Source organism: Pieris rapae, chromosome 4 (assembly GCF_905147795.1).
Source record: "Pieris rapae chromosome 4, ilPieRapa1.1, whole genome shotgun sequence".
In the NCBI taxonomy this organism is placed as follows: Eukaryota; Metazoa; Arthropoda; class Insecta; order Lepidoptera; family Pieridae; genus Pieris; species Pieris rapae.
In genome coordinates, this window is record NC_059512.1 from 1,754,706 (window position 1) to 1,770,122 (window position 15,417).

Genomic DNA, 15,417 nt, shown 5'->3' on the forward strand with positions numbered 1-15,417 from the left:
ATGGAGTGGGGTTGTTTTATAGTTTATCTAGGTAAATAATTAGAATATATCGGGGAAATTATTTATTTTAATTAAAATATAAGGTTACAGTATAGTGATTTTTTTTTCTTATGTAATAGGAGACATTTGGGCAGGAGGCTCATCTGATGTTATACCGCCGCTCATGAACACTCACATTGCCAGACGGCTCGCAAGTGCGTTGCCGGCCTTTTATTTATATTAATTTATTTAAGAAAATAGTATGTATTGTTTGGGTAAATATTTCGACAGTGTTTAATAATGTTATGTTGCCTTTGAAAAATTGCTAAGAAAAAGTAAAAGTCCACATTTAAGATATTCGCGTACTTAATTCATTTTATACATAAAAAAGATTTTTCACAGCCTCTTAAGAATGGTCGAACCAAAAACTACCAAATCCATTAATCACCAGCCAAGCCGCGTTCATTCACTAATATCAAAGTACAGGTTTGCGAGCGACAGAGACAGCACCAAAACAAAACATTCCGATACATTTCCCACCACTTAAAACCCTTAGTTGGAGCGAGATAGAACGAGTTGTCAGTACAACTTTAAAGCAGGATGAAAAAGGACATAGGGTCTTGCTCCTGAGTCGAGTACGGTGTGAGTTCATAAAGTAATTCGACGTTGTCAAGGAAGGTCGTGTGTAAAGTGACCTAAAATGCAGTACAGTGAAGACGACGACTCCCAAAATGGTTTTTCAGAAACGACTCAAGGATTATCTAAGGCAGAGTTGAGGAAGGTGTGTGTTTAAATTGTGATAATTAAAAAAAATACGGGAATATTAAATGTTTAAAAAATGTGCGACAACAAAAATCCATAAAATTTTAAAATAAATTAGAAAGATTATGTGAAGGTCAGTGTTATTTATAGGCTATTTTTTACAGACAAATAAGCCAATAATGGAAAAGAAGCGGCGCGCGCGCATCAACAATTGCCTCAATGAACTGAAGGATTTATTATTGGACTCTATGGACAAAGACGTAAGTATTTGTCTTTTTTAAATTAAATTTTCGTTGATAATATTATTTATATTTCTAACAGCTATTTGTTTAAAATACATTAAAAGAAATGCAAATTTTATTTTTTTGTATATGTAGTTGAAATTAACTTTTGACTTTATCATTGGTTGCCTTATAATATAATTTTAACTGTTGTGTGATTAAATACAATTAAAAAAATTACAAAGTATACCATAAATTAACAAAATGATTTTGTTTTTTTCAGCCGGCACGCCATTCAAAATTAGAAAAAGCAGATATTTTAGAAATGACAGTGAAGCATCTTCAGACTCTTCAAAGACAGCAGCTCGCCGCAGCAATAGCAGCCGACCCAGGAGTCCTCCATCGCTTTAAAGCCGGCTTCGGAGACTGCGCAGTGGAAGTACGAAGATACCTTTCAAGACTAGCAAGCGTTCCAACTGGACTCCGCTACCGACTAGGAAACCATCTCAACTCATGTATCTCCGGAATTGAACACCTACATCCCTCAGAATACGCGCACCTGGTACCAGACCCTTTAAGACTCGACGACGAAAGACCCAGCGCCTTCCACTATGTCAAATCCACGAGACCAACCAGCCCACCACTAAGCCCACTATCGTGTGACTCAGCATGCGACTCCTCAACAGAACTAGAAACTCCTCCTCGGCCAGTTAAAACATATCCTTTCCCAACACCACCAAGCCATTCGGCGTCAGACCAGGACACAAGTCCTGAACAAAAAGCAACGGTCTCCTCAACTACAATTTCTCCAGAAATGCTCAAACAAGAAGCCTTGAGAAATAAGAAGGTTATGGAACCACTATCAATAGTTATAGATGTTGAGAACTACAAAATCGGGATAGATGCATCGCCAAAACGCGCGGTGGACTACTCAATCAGACACAAATACAAACGCCACGCTGACAGCTTAGGACCATCAGCTAAAGTCTTACGGTTGGATGAGAAGTCAATTACGCCACAAAAGAAAGAAGAACACGTCACGCTAGAATCGTTCAGAAGAGTACCAGAAAGGATATTGCATACTGAAAAAAAGTTATCGCTTCCGCAAAGTATCCCTGTACCGATGGAGGTGCCATCGCAAAGCCGATCGGTTATAAGCCATACTGCAAAATCCTTGGCACAGTCTAGCACGAGTAAGATGGTAAAAGATAAGGCAGAAGCAGATACAAGTTCAAAATCTCCCGTTCAAGGGACGAGTACTGAAATGTGGCGACCTTGGTGAACTGTGATAATATGATTCCAATTGGAATGGTGTACAAATATGGTCGTTATATGTGGTGCTGTTTACTTGTAACATACAAGCTTTAATGTATATATATATAGTTAGAATTTATATAGAGCGAGAATTTACCTATGTGGTATTCTTAATAAAGATATTATTTTTATTGTTTGCATTTTTAATGGATGACACCAATCAAATTATTCTTTAAAAAACGTGCGTAGTTTGTACACGCGTTAGAAGTTATATTTCTTTGGCGTAGCAAGATAAAATCTTTAAAAAAAATATATTCTATGTTTATAGAAAAAACGACACTAACAATAGAAAAAAATTTAATCTTGAGTATAGCTAACTTCAGGGTGTTGATTTCTTGTTACGGTATGCGCGCGCTTTGTAAAAATGTACTCTCATAATTTTTCCCTTACGCGCCATAGAATAACTTCAAAAAATTAAAATGTTGACTATAGTTAACTGCAGGGTTTTTTGTGATATGATTTAATTGAACTCAAAAAGGATTTTTAAATATCTTAATGCTGTACCTACCAGCCCCCACAAACTTAAATTCGACTTAATATTTTTTTACACAGCCTAGCTTTTTAGTGTTAACATACCAACATATGAAGAAATTTGGTTACCCCGTAGATAATAAAAACTATATTTAAATTTTTTTATAAAAACACCCCAGAATTCAAGGAATAAAAAAAAATCTAATTAGTCTGCTGTCTTGCGCTTAGCTTATTTTGTGATTAATATAAAATATACTGCTATAACAGTTTCGCTTAAACCAAGTATTGCCAAAACCAAGCTTAAACCTGTTTCGAATTTTATGAACAAAGCTACTGACAACATATTGAAACATTCTGAAAAATCATTTGCTATTAAGATTAAATAATCAAAGATGTCTCACTTATTTAAAATAATGCAAAATAATATTCAAAAGCTTTATTAAAATTATAACCGAAGAACTTAATAAATTACTTCACACAATATTCACACTTAGTTTCGGACGGAATAATATAATTTCATATTTATTTAGATTTGAGAAAATCCTTCCTCTGTTGTTGTAATTTTTGTTCCAGTAGAGTCACCTTCTCCTGATATTTAGCACTTTCTCGGGTTAAGGCCTGGATCGCCGAGTCTTTTCTGGCAACTGCTACCTTCACCCTGCAAAAAGATTTCTCATAAATGGGGAAGGAACAATAACCAAATTTATCTTATTCTGTTAATCCTAAAACTTAGTTGGTTTTAGGATTTTTATTTTTTAGGATATCTAATAGGACGCGTCTATAGTCAATGAAACTCAAACCTAAAGTTACTTTATTCATATAGGTAAACAAGTACACTTATGAACGTCAACAGAAAAGATTCTAAATTTACATTCACTACCAATTCGCAAGTCAAGGGCAAGCAAGAATAAATGGCAAGAAAGTCTCCGCCACTCATTTCAGTCTTCCAGGCACAGTAAACTGTGTGTTTTATATTCTTATACAACATATAACATTAAGGGCCTGTTTCACAATGTATGGATAAAGTACAATTATCTTATAATTCGATAAATTATTCGAAAGATAAAAGTTCCGAATAAGATACTTGGCATTTCATGACAAATAGCGCTATCTGACAGTCGTGAAACGCAAAAATACTGTTTATCCTACAAATAAGTAACAAATAGCTTATTTGGAACTTATCCGGACATTGTGAAACAGGCCCTAAGCATAGAAAAACTTTCCCGACAAAAATATAAAAACATGGCATGATTATAAATAGAACGATATATCAGGAAATAAACTTTATCGACCATAATTTTTAAACATTGTTAACAAAAAAATCCGATATTAAAAACTAACTTGGCATAGAGCTGATGCATCTGCTCTTCGTGTGTCTTCTTCATCTCTTCTATCTCTCTCTGCAATGCTTCAACTTTATTCTTCCAAGCCTCTTCGCAGCTCGACTTTATTTCTTCAGCGCGTCCTTCCAATTGTATATTTTTCTAGAAATAAAAAAAAAGTATTAAAAAATACAATCTTTGAACCTTCGAAAACTTAACCGCCAAAATAAAATCAAATTTTTTTTTACAATTTTTTTTACACTATAAAAATTATAAAGGCACCTATTTATAATTGAATTAAAAAAAGATGCGATTATTTTATAATTTCATACAAATAACAATACAACATTATTTACGCTTAACAAATTTCGGTGAATTTCTGTGAAGGAAGCGAAGATTAATTAATAATTTCATACCTCTGTTAAAACTCTATTTCTGGTTTCCAATTGGCTTATTTTCACTTCCAGCTCTGCACCTAAAACCAAACGAGAATAATGAAACGTTAAAGATCCTGTGTTTTAATAGTCAAGTATTTAAAAACAATTTTTTGAGATTAAAAACTTATTACTATTTTTTTTTAGTGAAACTTCTTTAGGAGCTTGAGGGTAATTTTTTTACGAAACGTCACGAAGATGTGCAGCGTTTTTGTAGAAGAAAAGAGAGAGAGCGATTGAGACCAATTGAGAGAGAGTGAGAAAGGGAGATCAAGAAAAAATATACCCTCATTATTTTTTATGATGTTAAGTATTTAGATATTAAAACTTTAGATGGAAATTCTGTCTGAGATAGATTGCAACATATACTGTAGAAAATTAAGTTTATAAGATGGGGTGTACTTAAATTAATAAATCGAAAATGGAGGGCAGGCTCATCTGATGCTAAGTGATACCACCGCCCATGGACATGAGAGTGTCAGTTGCCAGTCTTAAAAAAAAATGGAATTTTATCTCGATGGACCCTAAGTCGAATTGGTTCGGAAATACTTCAGTGAGCAACAAAAAAATTATATGTTTATTAAAAAAAGGGGGATATAAATTAGAGGTGTCTCAAATGTAGCGTTATAGATAGATTCAGAGATATATTTAATTTGATTATAACTGACATTTATCTTCCTGCAATCTAACCCTGGCTTGGGCATCCTGATAACGCTTCAACGTCGCTGCTTCAGTCTCTGCCAATTCCTTCAATTCAGTCTCATAGTGCTCTTTGTTTCTCCTACAAAAAAGATTTGTATGAGTTCACTCTTAGTTTGCGGTCTGATAATTAATTAAACTAATAAAAAATTATTACGTAAACATAATATTTTCCAATTCTCCACCCTCCATTACATAATATGTAATACGAAGAACATGACAATAATTAAAATTACGCACTTTCAACGCAAAAACAGAGAAGAAAAAAGAAAGAGAGAAAGAGAAATAGAAAAATATGGAGAAGGCTTTGGCCGTAAAAGGGGCCAATACTAGACCAATAAAAATTTATAACTTAATACTAAAACGACTCTGACTCATATTAAAAAATGTTTACCATACTAACCAATTGTTGTATGGATTCATTAAAAAGGCTCAAATAAAAAATAAATCAAATATTTATAGTCAAGTTCCACTCGAATTCAAAGTATATATGAAAAACAAAAGAAAACAAAACATGTCAACACAAAATTTGCATTTAAATAAAGCAGTAGAGCAATGCGGTTACCCATCATATTTCTGTTTTTTCCCTTTGCTAGGGTTGCCTGGAAGAGATTCGCTTGTAAGTGATAAGGCCGCCTGTTCCATCCCTTATAATTTTAATGTGTTATATTATTTGTTTTCTATAAAGGTAATAAAGTGTAAATAAATAATAAAAAATAAATTTTTCAATTACCTTAATGCATCTTGCAACTCCTTCCTTCCCGTCTGAGCCTCCGCTTCCAAACTCTCTATGGCCTTCTCAATCTCTCTATCTCTCTCCAACTTGTGTTGCGCCGATAGCTCTGTCACTCTCCTCTTGAACAATACTTGCTGTTCTGCTTCGAACTCTCTTTTGTGTTTCTCAAAATCAGCGTCCAGTTCTAAGCGTTTCTCGTTCATTTGTTCCTGAAATTATGAAAATGATTTTTGACACTTCAGAGACGTTAAAATTCAGTCTGAAGCATTAATTTATAGAAATGACAGGTGCAGGTCCAAAAATAATACAGTCATCATCTGTCTTTTTTCACCACAGCATAATCACATATTGACAGAAAGGGACGAAATACTACTTCTGTAAAGAGTGATATTAAATAAAAAAAATATATTTACCTCAAGTTTTTCTTTTTCCTTCTTTATTTCAAGTTCAATATTTTGCTTTTGGATTTCCAATAAACGCTCTTGCTCCTCTCGCCATTTTTCTTAAAAAAAATTACAACCAACAATCAATTTAGTTAAATATTCAAGACTGCGATTATAAGCCATGAAAAAAAGCACTGTCGAAAAAACAAAAAGCGTAAAGAAATAAACAAAAGGGTTCGATCGAATTATTATTATTATATTTTTTTTTTCAATTTATCCCTTATGGGAAAGACAAAGGACTTTAATCCATACAGCCAAGTCTTATTTTCGATCGAATTAATTCAGTGAGATATTGTCGCTTAAAGTTGACATAACTATTCGATTGCTAAAAATACAAATTAACGCCATCTATTGACACGAATCTGTTTTCGGTATATCTTAAGTAAAAATTAATCTCAAAACATTTCATACTAAGCGCTAACATCGAAGAAGTTTGGATCAATTATACGTTTGGAGTAATTTGTTTTTATTTATTCCCTTAACTCTTAGAATTTATGCAGAGATAAGTTGGAATAAAACGCCAAATCTCTGAATCTGTTTCAAGATTATTTTGGTGGTCAAACCTCAATACATATTTTATAACACACCAAAGAGATCGGACCTCATACTAGAGCTAACACAAAGACTTCAGAAACACAAATTTCTGAATAAATCTGAAGAAACCAAGTGAAAATTATTCATTTCCAAATATCAATATTTTCCAGCTAGGAACAGTTTATTGGAAAATCCTATTGTCGTTTTTAGTATTTTTTAAAATTATTATTACGTTTCCCACCATTTAAACCTTCCCTCTCTGCCCCATGCCCCATCTGTCCTTATATCTACTTCAACTCACCAAACTCCTCTTTCTGCAGTTTATCTCTTTCACTCAACTCGTGCGCAACTCGTTCGTTCTCAGCGCGCAGTTCCGCGATTAATCTCGTTCTTTGCTCTTGATACGTCATTTCCAATTCCAGTATTTGTTTCTCCATTCTTTTAAGACATCAAAAACACAGATTAAAACCCTATTAACTGTCAATATTTTAACGTTCAAAGGAAATATAAATGAATAGAGATGTGAGGGAGTGGGGTCACTCTGTATCTTTTACTGCATTAGTGATCAACAACGCCACTTTTCGGATTAGTACTTGCAAGTGAGTTTCTACATCGGACGTTGAGGCAAAATACGAAATTTCATCCGTATCACCTCGATGTCCGTCGTTCAATATCACTATGTGGAATTGGCGTCCCACTGAAGGATGTCCGGACCAGGAATTAAGGCCAAAGAAAGAGCGTGCCATTTCTTCCATGGGCGTGTCCATGGGCGGCGTTATAACTGAACCTGCCTATTATACAGCCCATTGCCCGCTTGCCCCCTGATATATAAAAAAAATACGAACCTAGTACTAGCTAGCTGTCTCTCTTTAACGAGGGCCTCTTCCTTCTCTCTCTCAAGAGTACGCCTGAGTTCTTCCATCTCGTTCGCACATTGCGCTTTAAGCTTGCCAATTTGTTCCGCATGAAACATCTTCAAATCCGACACTTCTTTTTGTTGCCTCTCCGCCATTTCTCGTAATTCCCCCTCTAAACCTTTTACAGTTAGCTCCTGAAAGTAAATTATTTAACTGTCAGATGGCTTACCGTTGCCATATCAAAGAATAATATATAATATATAATATCAAGAAATAATCGGAAAAATATTTCCGATTTTAATTCAGATGTTACTGGTTGAATGATTTTTTTTTAATTATATATTAACACTTCGTTGCATTTCATAAAAGGAAAATATTAAACATAATTTAATGAAAAGCAACTGGCGGCCTTATCGCTTTAGAGCGTTTTCTTCCAGACAACCACTTATTTTCTATTAAAACTCTATGCTCACTGTTCTCAGAGCATTTTGTACTACACGCACAAATCAACTTGGCACCTGATTAGGCGATAATGACACTTGGAGAGGTGCCTATTTGACTTATGCGTGTAACATAATTTTACGCCTCTAGCTTGTAGTTTTAATATAATTATCGTATTAACTACTATAATGCTCTTCGTGTTCAAGATGTTGTTAGATTTTATATAATTTACTAGCTGACCCGGCAAACGTTGTTTTGCCATGTTTTTGTGCCAAAAAATTAAAGTTTATAATTAACAAAAAAAAAACATAAGGGATGATTGTAGAGGGGTGAAAATTTAGGGTTGCAAGTATTTTTGTATGGTGTATTGTAAAAAAAATAAAAACGAAAAATTTTGTCAAAAAAATTAATAAAAAAATTTAGGGGTGGACCGGACCACCCTTAACATTTAGGGGGATGAAAAATAGATCTTGTTCGATTCTCAGACCTACCCAATACGCACACAAAATTTCATGAGAATCGGTCGAGCCGTTTCGGAGGAGTTCGGTTACTAACCCCGTGACACAAGAATTTTATATATTAGAGAGAAGAAATAAATCAATTTTGTGGGAAACCCGATTTAATATTGTTTTTTTTATCTATCACAATATTCACTGAAGTATTCCCGAAAAAAAAGACTACCCTTTAAGAAAACATGTACTTATAAGACATTCTAGCCAGCTAAATGACTATGGGCGTCGGTATCACTTCACTGCAGCCCAATTACCCCCTGCCAATTAATATAAAGTTATCATTTTTATCGGATATTTTATATGGAAATTCTTACCTTGATTTTTTCCGCTTTCTGCCGAACCCAGCGTTGTCTGGCGACCTGAAAAAAAAATTTCAGTTATTAGTTGGTAATGTCTAATAACAATCATGAAAATTGATTTACCAGGTACACCTTGGACCTCAAGAGCTTTTTTGCGTTATAGAAACTTCTTCGCGTTAAGTATCGTTCATTTCAATGTATTAGAATTAGAATAAACGCTACTTTTCTAGAATTTTTGGTCTACCCACCTTTGGTCTAAGTTGTTTTCTTCTTTTTTTTGTACTTGGTTAGTTTTTGTCTTGGTCTAGTACTTTTTGCACTTTTCTATTCCTCTTGCCCAGCCCATTTACATTTTAGTTTATTTTTTTTATTGTTATTGTAAGCACCTATCGCGTATCAAACTCGCATTTTTAAGCGAATAAGTAATAAATTACTAGTAAAAAAAAATTGGAAGTTTTTATTATTTTTCGGTAAAATTTATATTCACCGTAATGGTCATCTATTTTAGAATAATTAGTTATGATGTGGTGTACTTTAATTAATAAATAAAGAACAGATAGAATCATTAGATCTTAAGTGATACCGCCCATGGACACAAAGCCAGTCGGCTCGTTGCATTGCTGGCCTTTCAAGAATTAATATCCATTTCTTGAAGGACGAAGAAGTTCCATTAGTGTTTTTGAACTTCTTGACTCCATTAGACACGTAATTATTTCCCGCTTTACCTGTTGTGCAGCGGCCATTTTGTCGTGTTGATTTTTTAGTTCCAGTTTATATCTCTCTTCGAGTGTTTGCGCAGATCTCTTCCACCTTTCCTCTAAAGATCTTCGCTCGTTAACCAACTCCTCTATTCTGTGGTTTAGTGTTTTCTTGTCGTTTATCAACTGAAAATTCAGATTTTTTTATTTAATACTCTTAGAAGGGAATCTTTCCCAGATTATACCTATTAAATTTTTTAATAATGAAATAATTGAATTAATTGTTTAAAAAGTATTTATTTTTATTTTCAAGTGAGTCACTTGAATTTTTTAATTACATACATTTGAATAATAAAAAAGAGTATAACCTGATCAATAAAATTCTGGTGCCTTTTGATGGTCTCTTCACACTCCTGCTTAACCTTACCAATATTACGATGCGACTGCTTTTCAAGATTACTTATTTTCGAAATCATCTGTCAATAAAATGATAAAATCAATAAAATCAGTAAGTAGTTTATTTATTTATTACTTTAACGCGAAATGTATATATGTAAATAAAAATTATGCAAAGTCGAAAAAGCCAAATAGTCCTATAGGCTTACGCGTGAGGAAAATTAACAATAATATTCGGAATATTGATTAGTTACATTATTGTTAACGTTAATATTAATTCACTAAACATATTTTAAGTTGAAATCAACGCCACCTCTTGGCAACTAAACAACAAGTCTAAGCTTGTATATTTTCACCTGCGTGAAAACAATTCAGCAGACACGAAAGATTATTTAAAAGATTACAATACGTTTGACATCTGTCAGTTAGCTCCATAGACACCAAAACAATGATAAAAGCGAATGAATATAAACAATCATCAAACATAGAATCAATTTATTTCTTTAGGGAAAAATTATTTGACACGAAAAGTGGATCTAAAGTTGACAAAAAAAAGACATTATTACAGTTTACTTTTAATCAATGTGGTGAAACAAAACTACTCCCAGTTGGCACAAATTAAAGCCACAAAAAAAACATTATTGGCATATTAAATTAATTTGAAATATTGAAAAGTCAATAAGAATCTATGCTGAACAAGCATCGCGACATTTGGGCGCGTGTTAAATAACTTTTTATGATGACAACCCTACGTCATTATACTTCGACTGTATCATTTGATACTTGTGAAAATTAAAAGTATGCTTTATTAAAATCAATTAAGGTCACATTATCGCCACGCTAATACTCTACTCATCCTGCGCACCTGTTCTTTATGATTCGTAAGGCTCTCCTGCAAGAGGGCAATACAACAAGACCTCTCTTCCAACTGTAAAGAGGCCGTCACTAAGCGCTGAGCGAGCTCCGTTTGTGGCAACTTTAGTAGTGATTCCAGTCTGGAAAGATTCAAGTATTCCACAATGAAGGTTTCTGAGACAAGACTAAAAGTGACGTCTTTGTACTGAACATTTTTATTAGCCTTTCTTTTTTTTATCTTTCATATGCTTTTATAGAATATAGGGAACGCGCACACGCCCACGTACACCTAATGAGAAACCGCCACCCATGAATACTCACACTGCCAGAAGGCTAGAAATGAGTTTTAACCATTGTTAGGTAGTTTTTTAAGGATACTATTCTAAAAGTTTCCCTCTGTTCTATAATAAAAACGTTTGACGGGAGATCGTCAAAATAAGTATGGACTCCGATAAAACTCCTTCTGTCTCTTTCTGTCAAATTGTGTTTACACTGTGATAAAAGAGGCAATAAGTGTTTTAGTTAAAACTGTACACTGAATCTAAATTCTTTTGTTTAAAAAAGGTTTTACGTTAATAATTAAAATTTAATAAAAAAATACTTACTTAGGCATTGTCTGAGGTGTTGTCGTTGTAACTACCGATAACGCGTCGTTCGCACTTTGTTCCACTTTCTCCAAAAACTGGAATATTTCCCTAAAAGCATAAAATTACCATAAGAATCTTTGAACGAAATGGGCACTATATCTCTTTTATGATATAGTGTTGAATAAGGAAATATTTGGGCAGAGAACAATAAACATAACATAAATATTAATAACTTAAGTTATTTGATGATAAGTAATAATAAGTATAGAAAAAAACATATAAAAAGCAACTTAAAATAAACTAGCAAACATACCCATGTCCCTATAGGTAGTACATAATCCCACTGCTCAATTCTCCTATTTTTTTTAAACTTACGTAATTTTAAAAGAATTGAAAAAATATGATTGCCGCATGTCAGCCGCATCGTTTTCCAGGTATATCATTTGAATTTTTTATTTATATTAAATATTATATATCCTATATATAATGGTTGACACTTGAAATGGCCGCAGAGGTTGCTATGCTTTCAATAAACGATTCTCGCTACTACATTTATATGAAAATCTGTCGACAAGAACTGTCATTTAGGTACAAATTTAGTTTTTCGACATTCTACCTACATTACTGTTAAGGCAAAAACAGATAGCTGCTCAATCGGGTAATGGGATCTCAGACCACTAAGTTTCCTTCAATAGTAAAGCGGAAAAAAGCAAGAACTTACATAAAATTATCCTTTGGACTGAAACTTATTTCTTCTTCTTTAGATTCTGATTTAGACATTTGCGTATCAGCTATAGAAGTGACTGGATTGTCACCATAACTCTCTATTTCTTTAAGCATTGAATAAATATCAAGTACTGTGGAATTAGCACTTAATTCCTTTGACTTTTCAATATCAGTATTAATTGGAGTTTCAGTCTTTTCTGTTTCAATTTCTTTGGGTAGTGGACTGTTTGGAATTTGTGCTAGTTCTTTTTTCTGTGTTATATCTATTGTATCCTCTTTATCTAGCTCTAGGAGTCTCGGAGATGAAGCAGACAGTGACATCCAAGATTCTATATCTTTGTCTGTTTGAACACTGTCTATACGCGCACTTAATGGAGTGCGTGTTGTAAAAGCATTGCTTTGTGTATTTGCTGATACATTTTTCTCTACGTTCTTTGCATTTCTGTTATTCCAAAATCTTTTGTATCCCGAATTTTCTTCATTCTTAGACTGTATATTGTTAAATTTCTTATCAAACTTTTTTGTATTCCTTACAAGGTTTTCTGGTTTATAATCACTCTTCACCTTCAGGTAATTTTGTATTAACTCCTTAGTTGAAACCTTTGATATATCGCTGTTCTTTGCGTCTAACGTCTTATCAATTACTTTAGAATCGTCATTATTAGAGGTTGATTTGTCGTTTGTGGTAGAATATTGGTCAAACATTTCATTGATGTTGAGAGGTGTAGGCGAAATTGCGTCGGTTTTTATATCTTTTAAAGTAAGCTCGTGCAATGTATTTATAGCAGCTATTTCTTTTTTGTAATCTTCAATAACCTTAGAAGTGTATGCCTTAGTAGAACTATTGAGGAGATATGATGGATATTCTAAATTAACATTATCATCAAATTTTGAGCTGGCAGAATCTTCACTGGTACTCGGTGTCTTATCGTTTTTAGGTGTATTTTGTGGTGGTAACGCTAAATTGCCTTCTTTCTTAAGAAAAAAATCTTTGTATAGTAATCTACTGTGGTTTAAGGGTTCCACCCATTTATCTGAATTTTCTTTATTATTATCTTGAGATGATGCACTATCAAAGCTTCTTGGTTCTTTGCTTTCATGTGATATTATATTGAAGGATGTCGAAGGCAGTGAATGATTTTGATGATACTGTTTATCTTCTTTTACAGCACTCTCTGGGTAACCAGAATCCTTAGAAGAAGAATCTGTGTGAACTCTTGAGCTTGTTTTACTTTTGTCCATTAAATTTGTATGGAAATCATTTAAAAATGTTCTGTAAGTTTGTAATTCACTTGTAAAATCTTCTTTCTCTTTATTGCTATTCTCTAAATAGTTTGTTGTTAATTTAAAACCATTAGTGTCATTTTGTTTTAAATCCTTATTATCTAGACAACTACTGTCACGTGGCAAGCTAATCATATTTTGTGAAACATTACTATCGAGATCTTGTGTAGATTCTTCCTCCACTAAAGACAGTTGTGGTTTTGTTTGCAGCTGCCGACGGTCAAAAACATCCAATGCATTAGCCTCATCTACACTCAGGGAAGACGTATAGTTAGGCACGTTAGTGTTTTTATAGTTTTCATTGAAGGCTAAAAAATATGATTCATATTGGTTTTTTAAAGGAGGTGAAAATGATCTATGTTGATATATATCCCTATATCTAATAGGTGATGTAGATCTTGGCCGTTCTGTAATAGTTATTTCCATTCCATAATTGTCATTAGTCAAACAATGATTTGTGTCATCTATATTTTTTTTGTTTCTCTTAGCTATGCTTCTGTATCTTAAAGCATTCTTTGGATTCGAATTTCTGTTCTTTGGTCCTGATTGTGCTTTGGCTTTAATTTTAGTACCTAAGCTTATAAATGTATCCTCTGAACCAATATCCGAGGCATTGCTACATATTTCTTTATTCTTTTTAAAAGCATTTTTTTCACATGTTTTAGAAGTTCCTAGCAATTGCTCTGTTGGTGGCAACACTTTTACAGTCAGTGGTGAATCTGAAAAGGAATAGAAAGTAACATAAATAATGTACATAAATATAAGGTACTCTCAACAGATACCTATAATTATTTTATGACAGCAAAACTTATACTATACTAACTTATATATTTAGATTTTTTTGACGGGACAACATATATTGCTTCAAAGCATGCAATTCAATAAATCAAATCAGTTCATTCAATTGCTGTTCTGGATAAAAAATAATTCCAAAAACAGATGGTTTACAGTAAAAATATAGTCATGAAAAAATCCTTTTTAGAAAGCTTACTTAAATTAAGGTATCTTTGAGTTTCATAGCAAATGTTATTGGAAAAATAAATAATCTTTAACAAAAAAAAAAATTAATTTATTAGTGTTTTTTTAAATTAAACTTTAAAAACTTACTACTGTAGGACTGAAGCAGTTCAGCACTAAAAGCCTTGAAAAAAGACCTAGTTGTTGGTGCTCTGTCCTTTGTGTCAGCAGAGAAAGGTCTCTTGTAATGATCCTGGTTATCCTGTAAAAGAAATTAATTAATAACACATGGCATTACATTGAGGTGACTAAAATTTAATTAACTCAAAGTGTTTAAAGAGATAATTCGTCGGATATAATAGCATTATTTATTTACCGAAACAGAGGAATTTTGTAGAGCTGAACGGGGCCGGCCTTTATTATTTTTCTTATCTTCTCGCTTTTTATTTCTATATGATAAATTAACAGGTGAACCAAGTAACCGCAAATTATTATTTTCTTTCGACATTACAAACTCTAAATCTTTATTTAATAAAATATTCACCATTCACATATTCAATAAGTGTTTTTTACAAATTGTTCACAAAAGCCAAAGTAACGATTTTATATTTCATTTGTTTGGTGTTTATCGAAGTAAAATATTTAGTTGCTAAGCAACCGTTCACAGATGACAGAACACATTATCACTTTAAAATGTGAACTGTCAAACCTCTAATCAAAGCTGATATATTTTGATACTTAGTTTAGATTTACGTTTCGTTACGCCGTACATAGAATTTAAAATTTTCAGCATATCATATTCAGTCCTAAGTTCAATACAAATTATTACTTAAAATCTTACTATGAGCTACTTTATCATACTACTATTTATTTAGTGGTTTGATTTAAAT

General features: G+C 32.9%; 2 protein-coding genes across 3 annotated transcripts; one reads left to right on the forward strand and one right to left on the reverse strand.

Annotated features, from left to right (window-relative positions):
- Positions 1 to 631: 631 nt before the first annotated feature.
- Positions 632 to 2,408, forward strand: LOC111001040 (hairy/enhancer-of-split related with YRPW motif protein 1-like). Its single transcript, XM_022270709.2, has 3 exons — positions 632 to 760; positions 906 to 1,001; positions 1,246 to 2,408. The coding sequence occupies exons 1-3, from the start codon at positions 680 to 682 to the stop codon at positions 2,242 to 2,244; spliced, it is 1,176 nt and encodes a 391-aa protein (XP_022126401.2). The 5' UTR covers positions 632 to 679; the 3' UTR covers positions 2,245 to 2,408.
- Positions 2,409 to 3,186: 778 nt separating this feature from the next.
- On the reverse strand, positions 3,187 to 15,154 carry LOC111001048 (centrosomal protein of 131 kDa). 2 transcript variants are annotated; one of them, XM_045628078.1, is made up of 16 exons: positions 14,904 to 15,154; positions 14,681 to 14,789; positions 12,282 to 14,289; positions 11,579 to 11,668; positions 10,984 to 11,113; positions 10,091 to 10,198; positions 9,750 to 9,908; positions 9,040 to 9,084; positions 7,761 to 7,966; positions 7,217 to 7,353; positions 6,352 to 6,440; positions 5,936 to 6,147; positions 5,172 to 5,284; positions 4,486 to 4,544; positions 4,089 to 4,231; positions 3,187 to 3,405 (listed from the first exon to the last, which is right to left on the reverse strand). In XM_045628078.1, the coding sequence occupies exons 1-16, from the start codon at positions 15,072 to 15,074 to the stop codon at positions 3,270 to 3,272; spliced, it is 3,915 nt and encodes a 1,304-aa protein (XP_045484034.1). In that variant the 5' UTR covers positions 15,075 to 15,154; the 3' UTR covers positions 3,187 to 3,269. The 2 variants fall into 2 exon arrangements, with proteins under 2 accessions (XP_045484034.1, XP_045484033.1); XM_045628077.1 differs by having other exon boundaries at positions 14,678 to 14,789.
- Positions 15,155 to 15,417: the final 263 nt, after the last annotated feature.

Excerpts from the sequence above, each read along its gene's own strand:
- LOC111001040 (XM_022270709.2), top strand. The coding sequence starts at position 680 with ATGCAGTACAGTGAAGACGACGACTCCCAAAATGGTTTTTCAGAAACG. Across the intron at positions 761-905 it reads CTAAGGCAGAGTTGAGGAAG|ACAAATAAGCCAATAATGGA; the intron begins GTGTGTGTTTAA and ends TATTTTTTACAG. Across the intron at positions 1,002-1,245 it reads TGGACTCTATGGACAAAGAC|CCGGCACGCCATTCAAAATT; the intron begins GTAAGTATTTGT and ends TGTTTTTTTCAG.
- LOC111001048 (XM_045628077.1), bottom strand. The coding sequence starts at position 15,074 with ATGGTGAATATTTTATTAAATAAAGATTTAGAGTTTGTAATGTCGAAA. Across the intron at positions 14,290-14,677 it reads ACTGCTTCAGTCCTACAGTA|ATTCACCACTGACTGTAAAA; the intron begins GTAAGTTTTTAA and ends ATTCCTTTTCAG. Across the intron at positions 7,354-7,760 it reads AGACAGCTAGCTAGTACTAG|AATGGAGAAACAAATACTGG; the intron begins GTTCGTATTTTT and ends ATGTCTTAAAAG.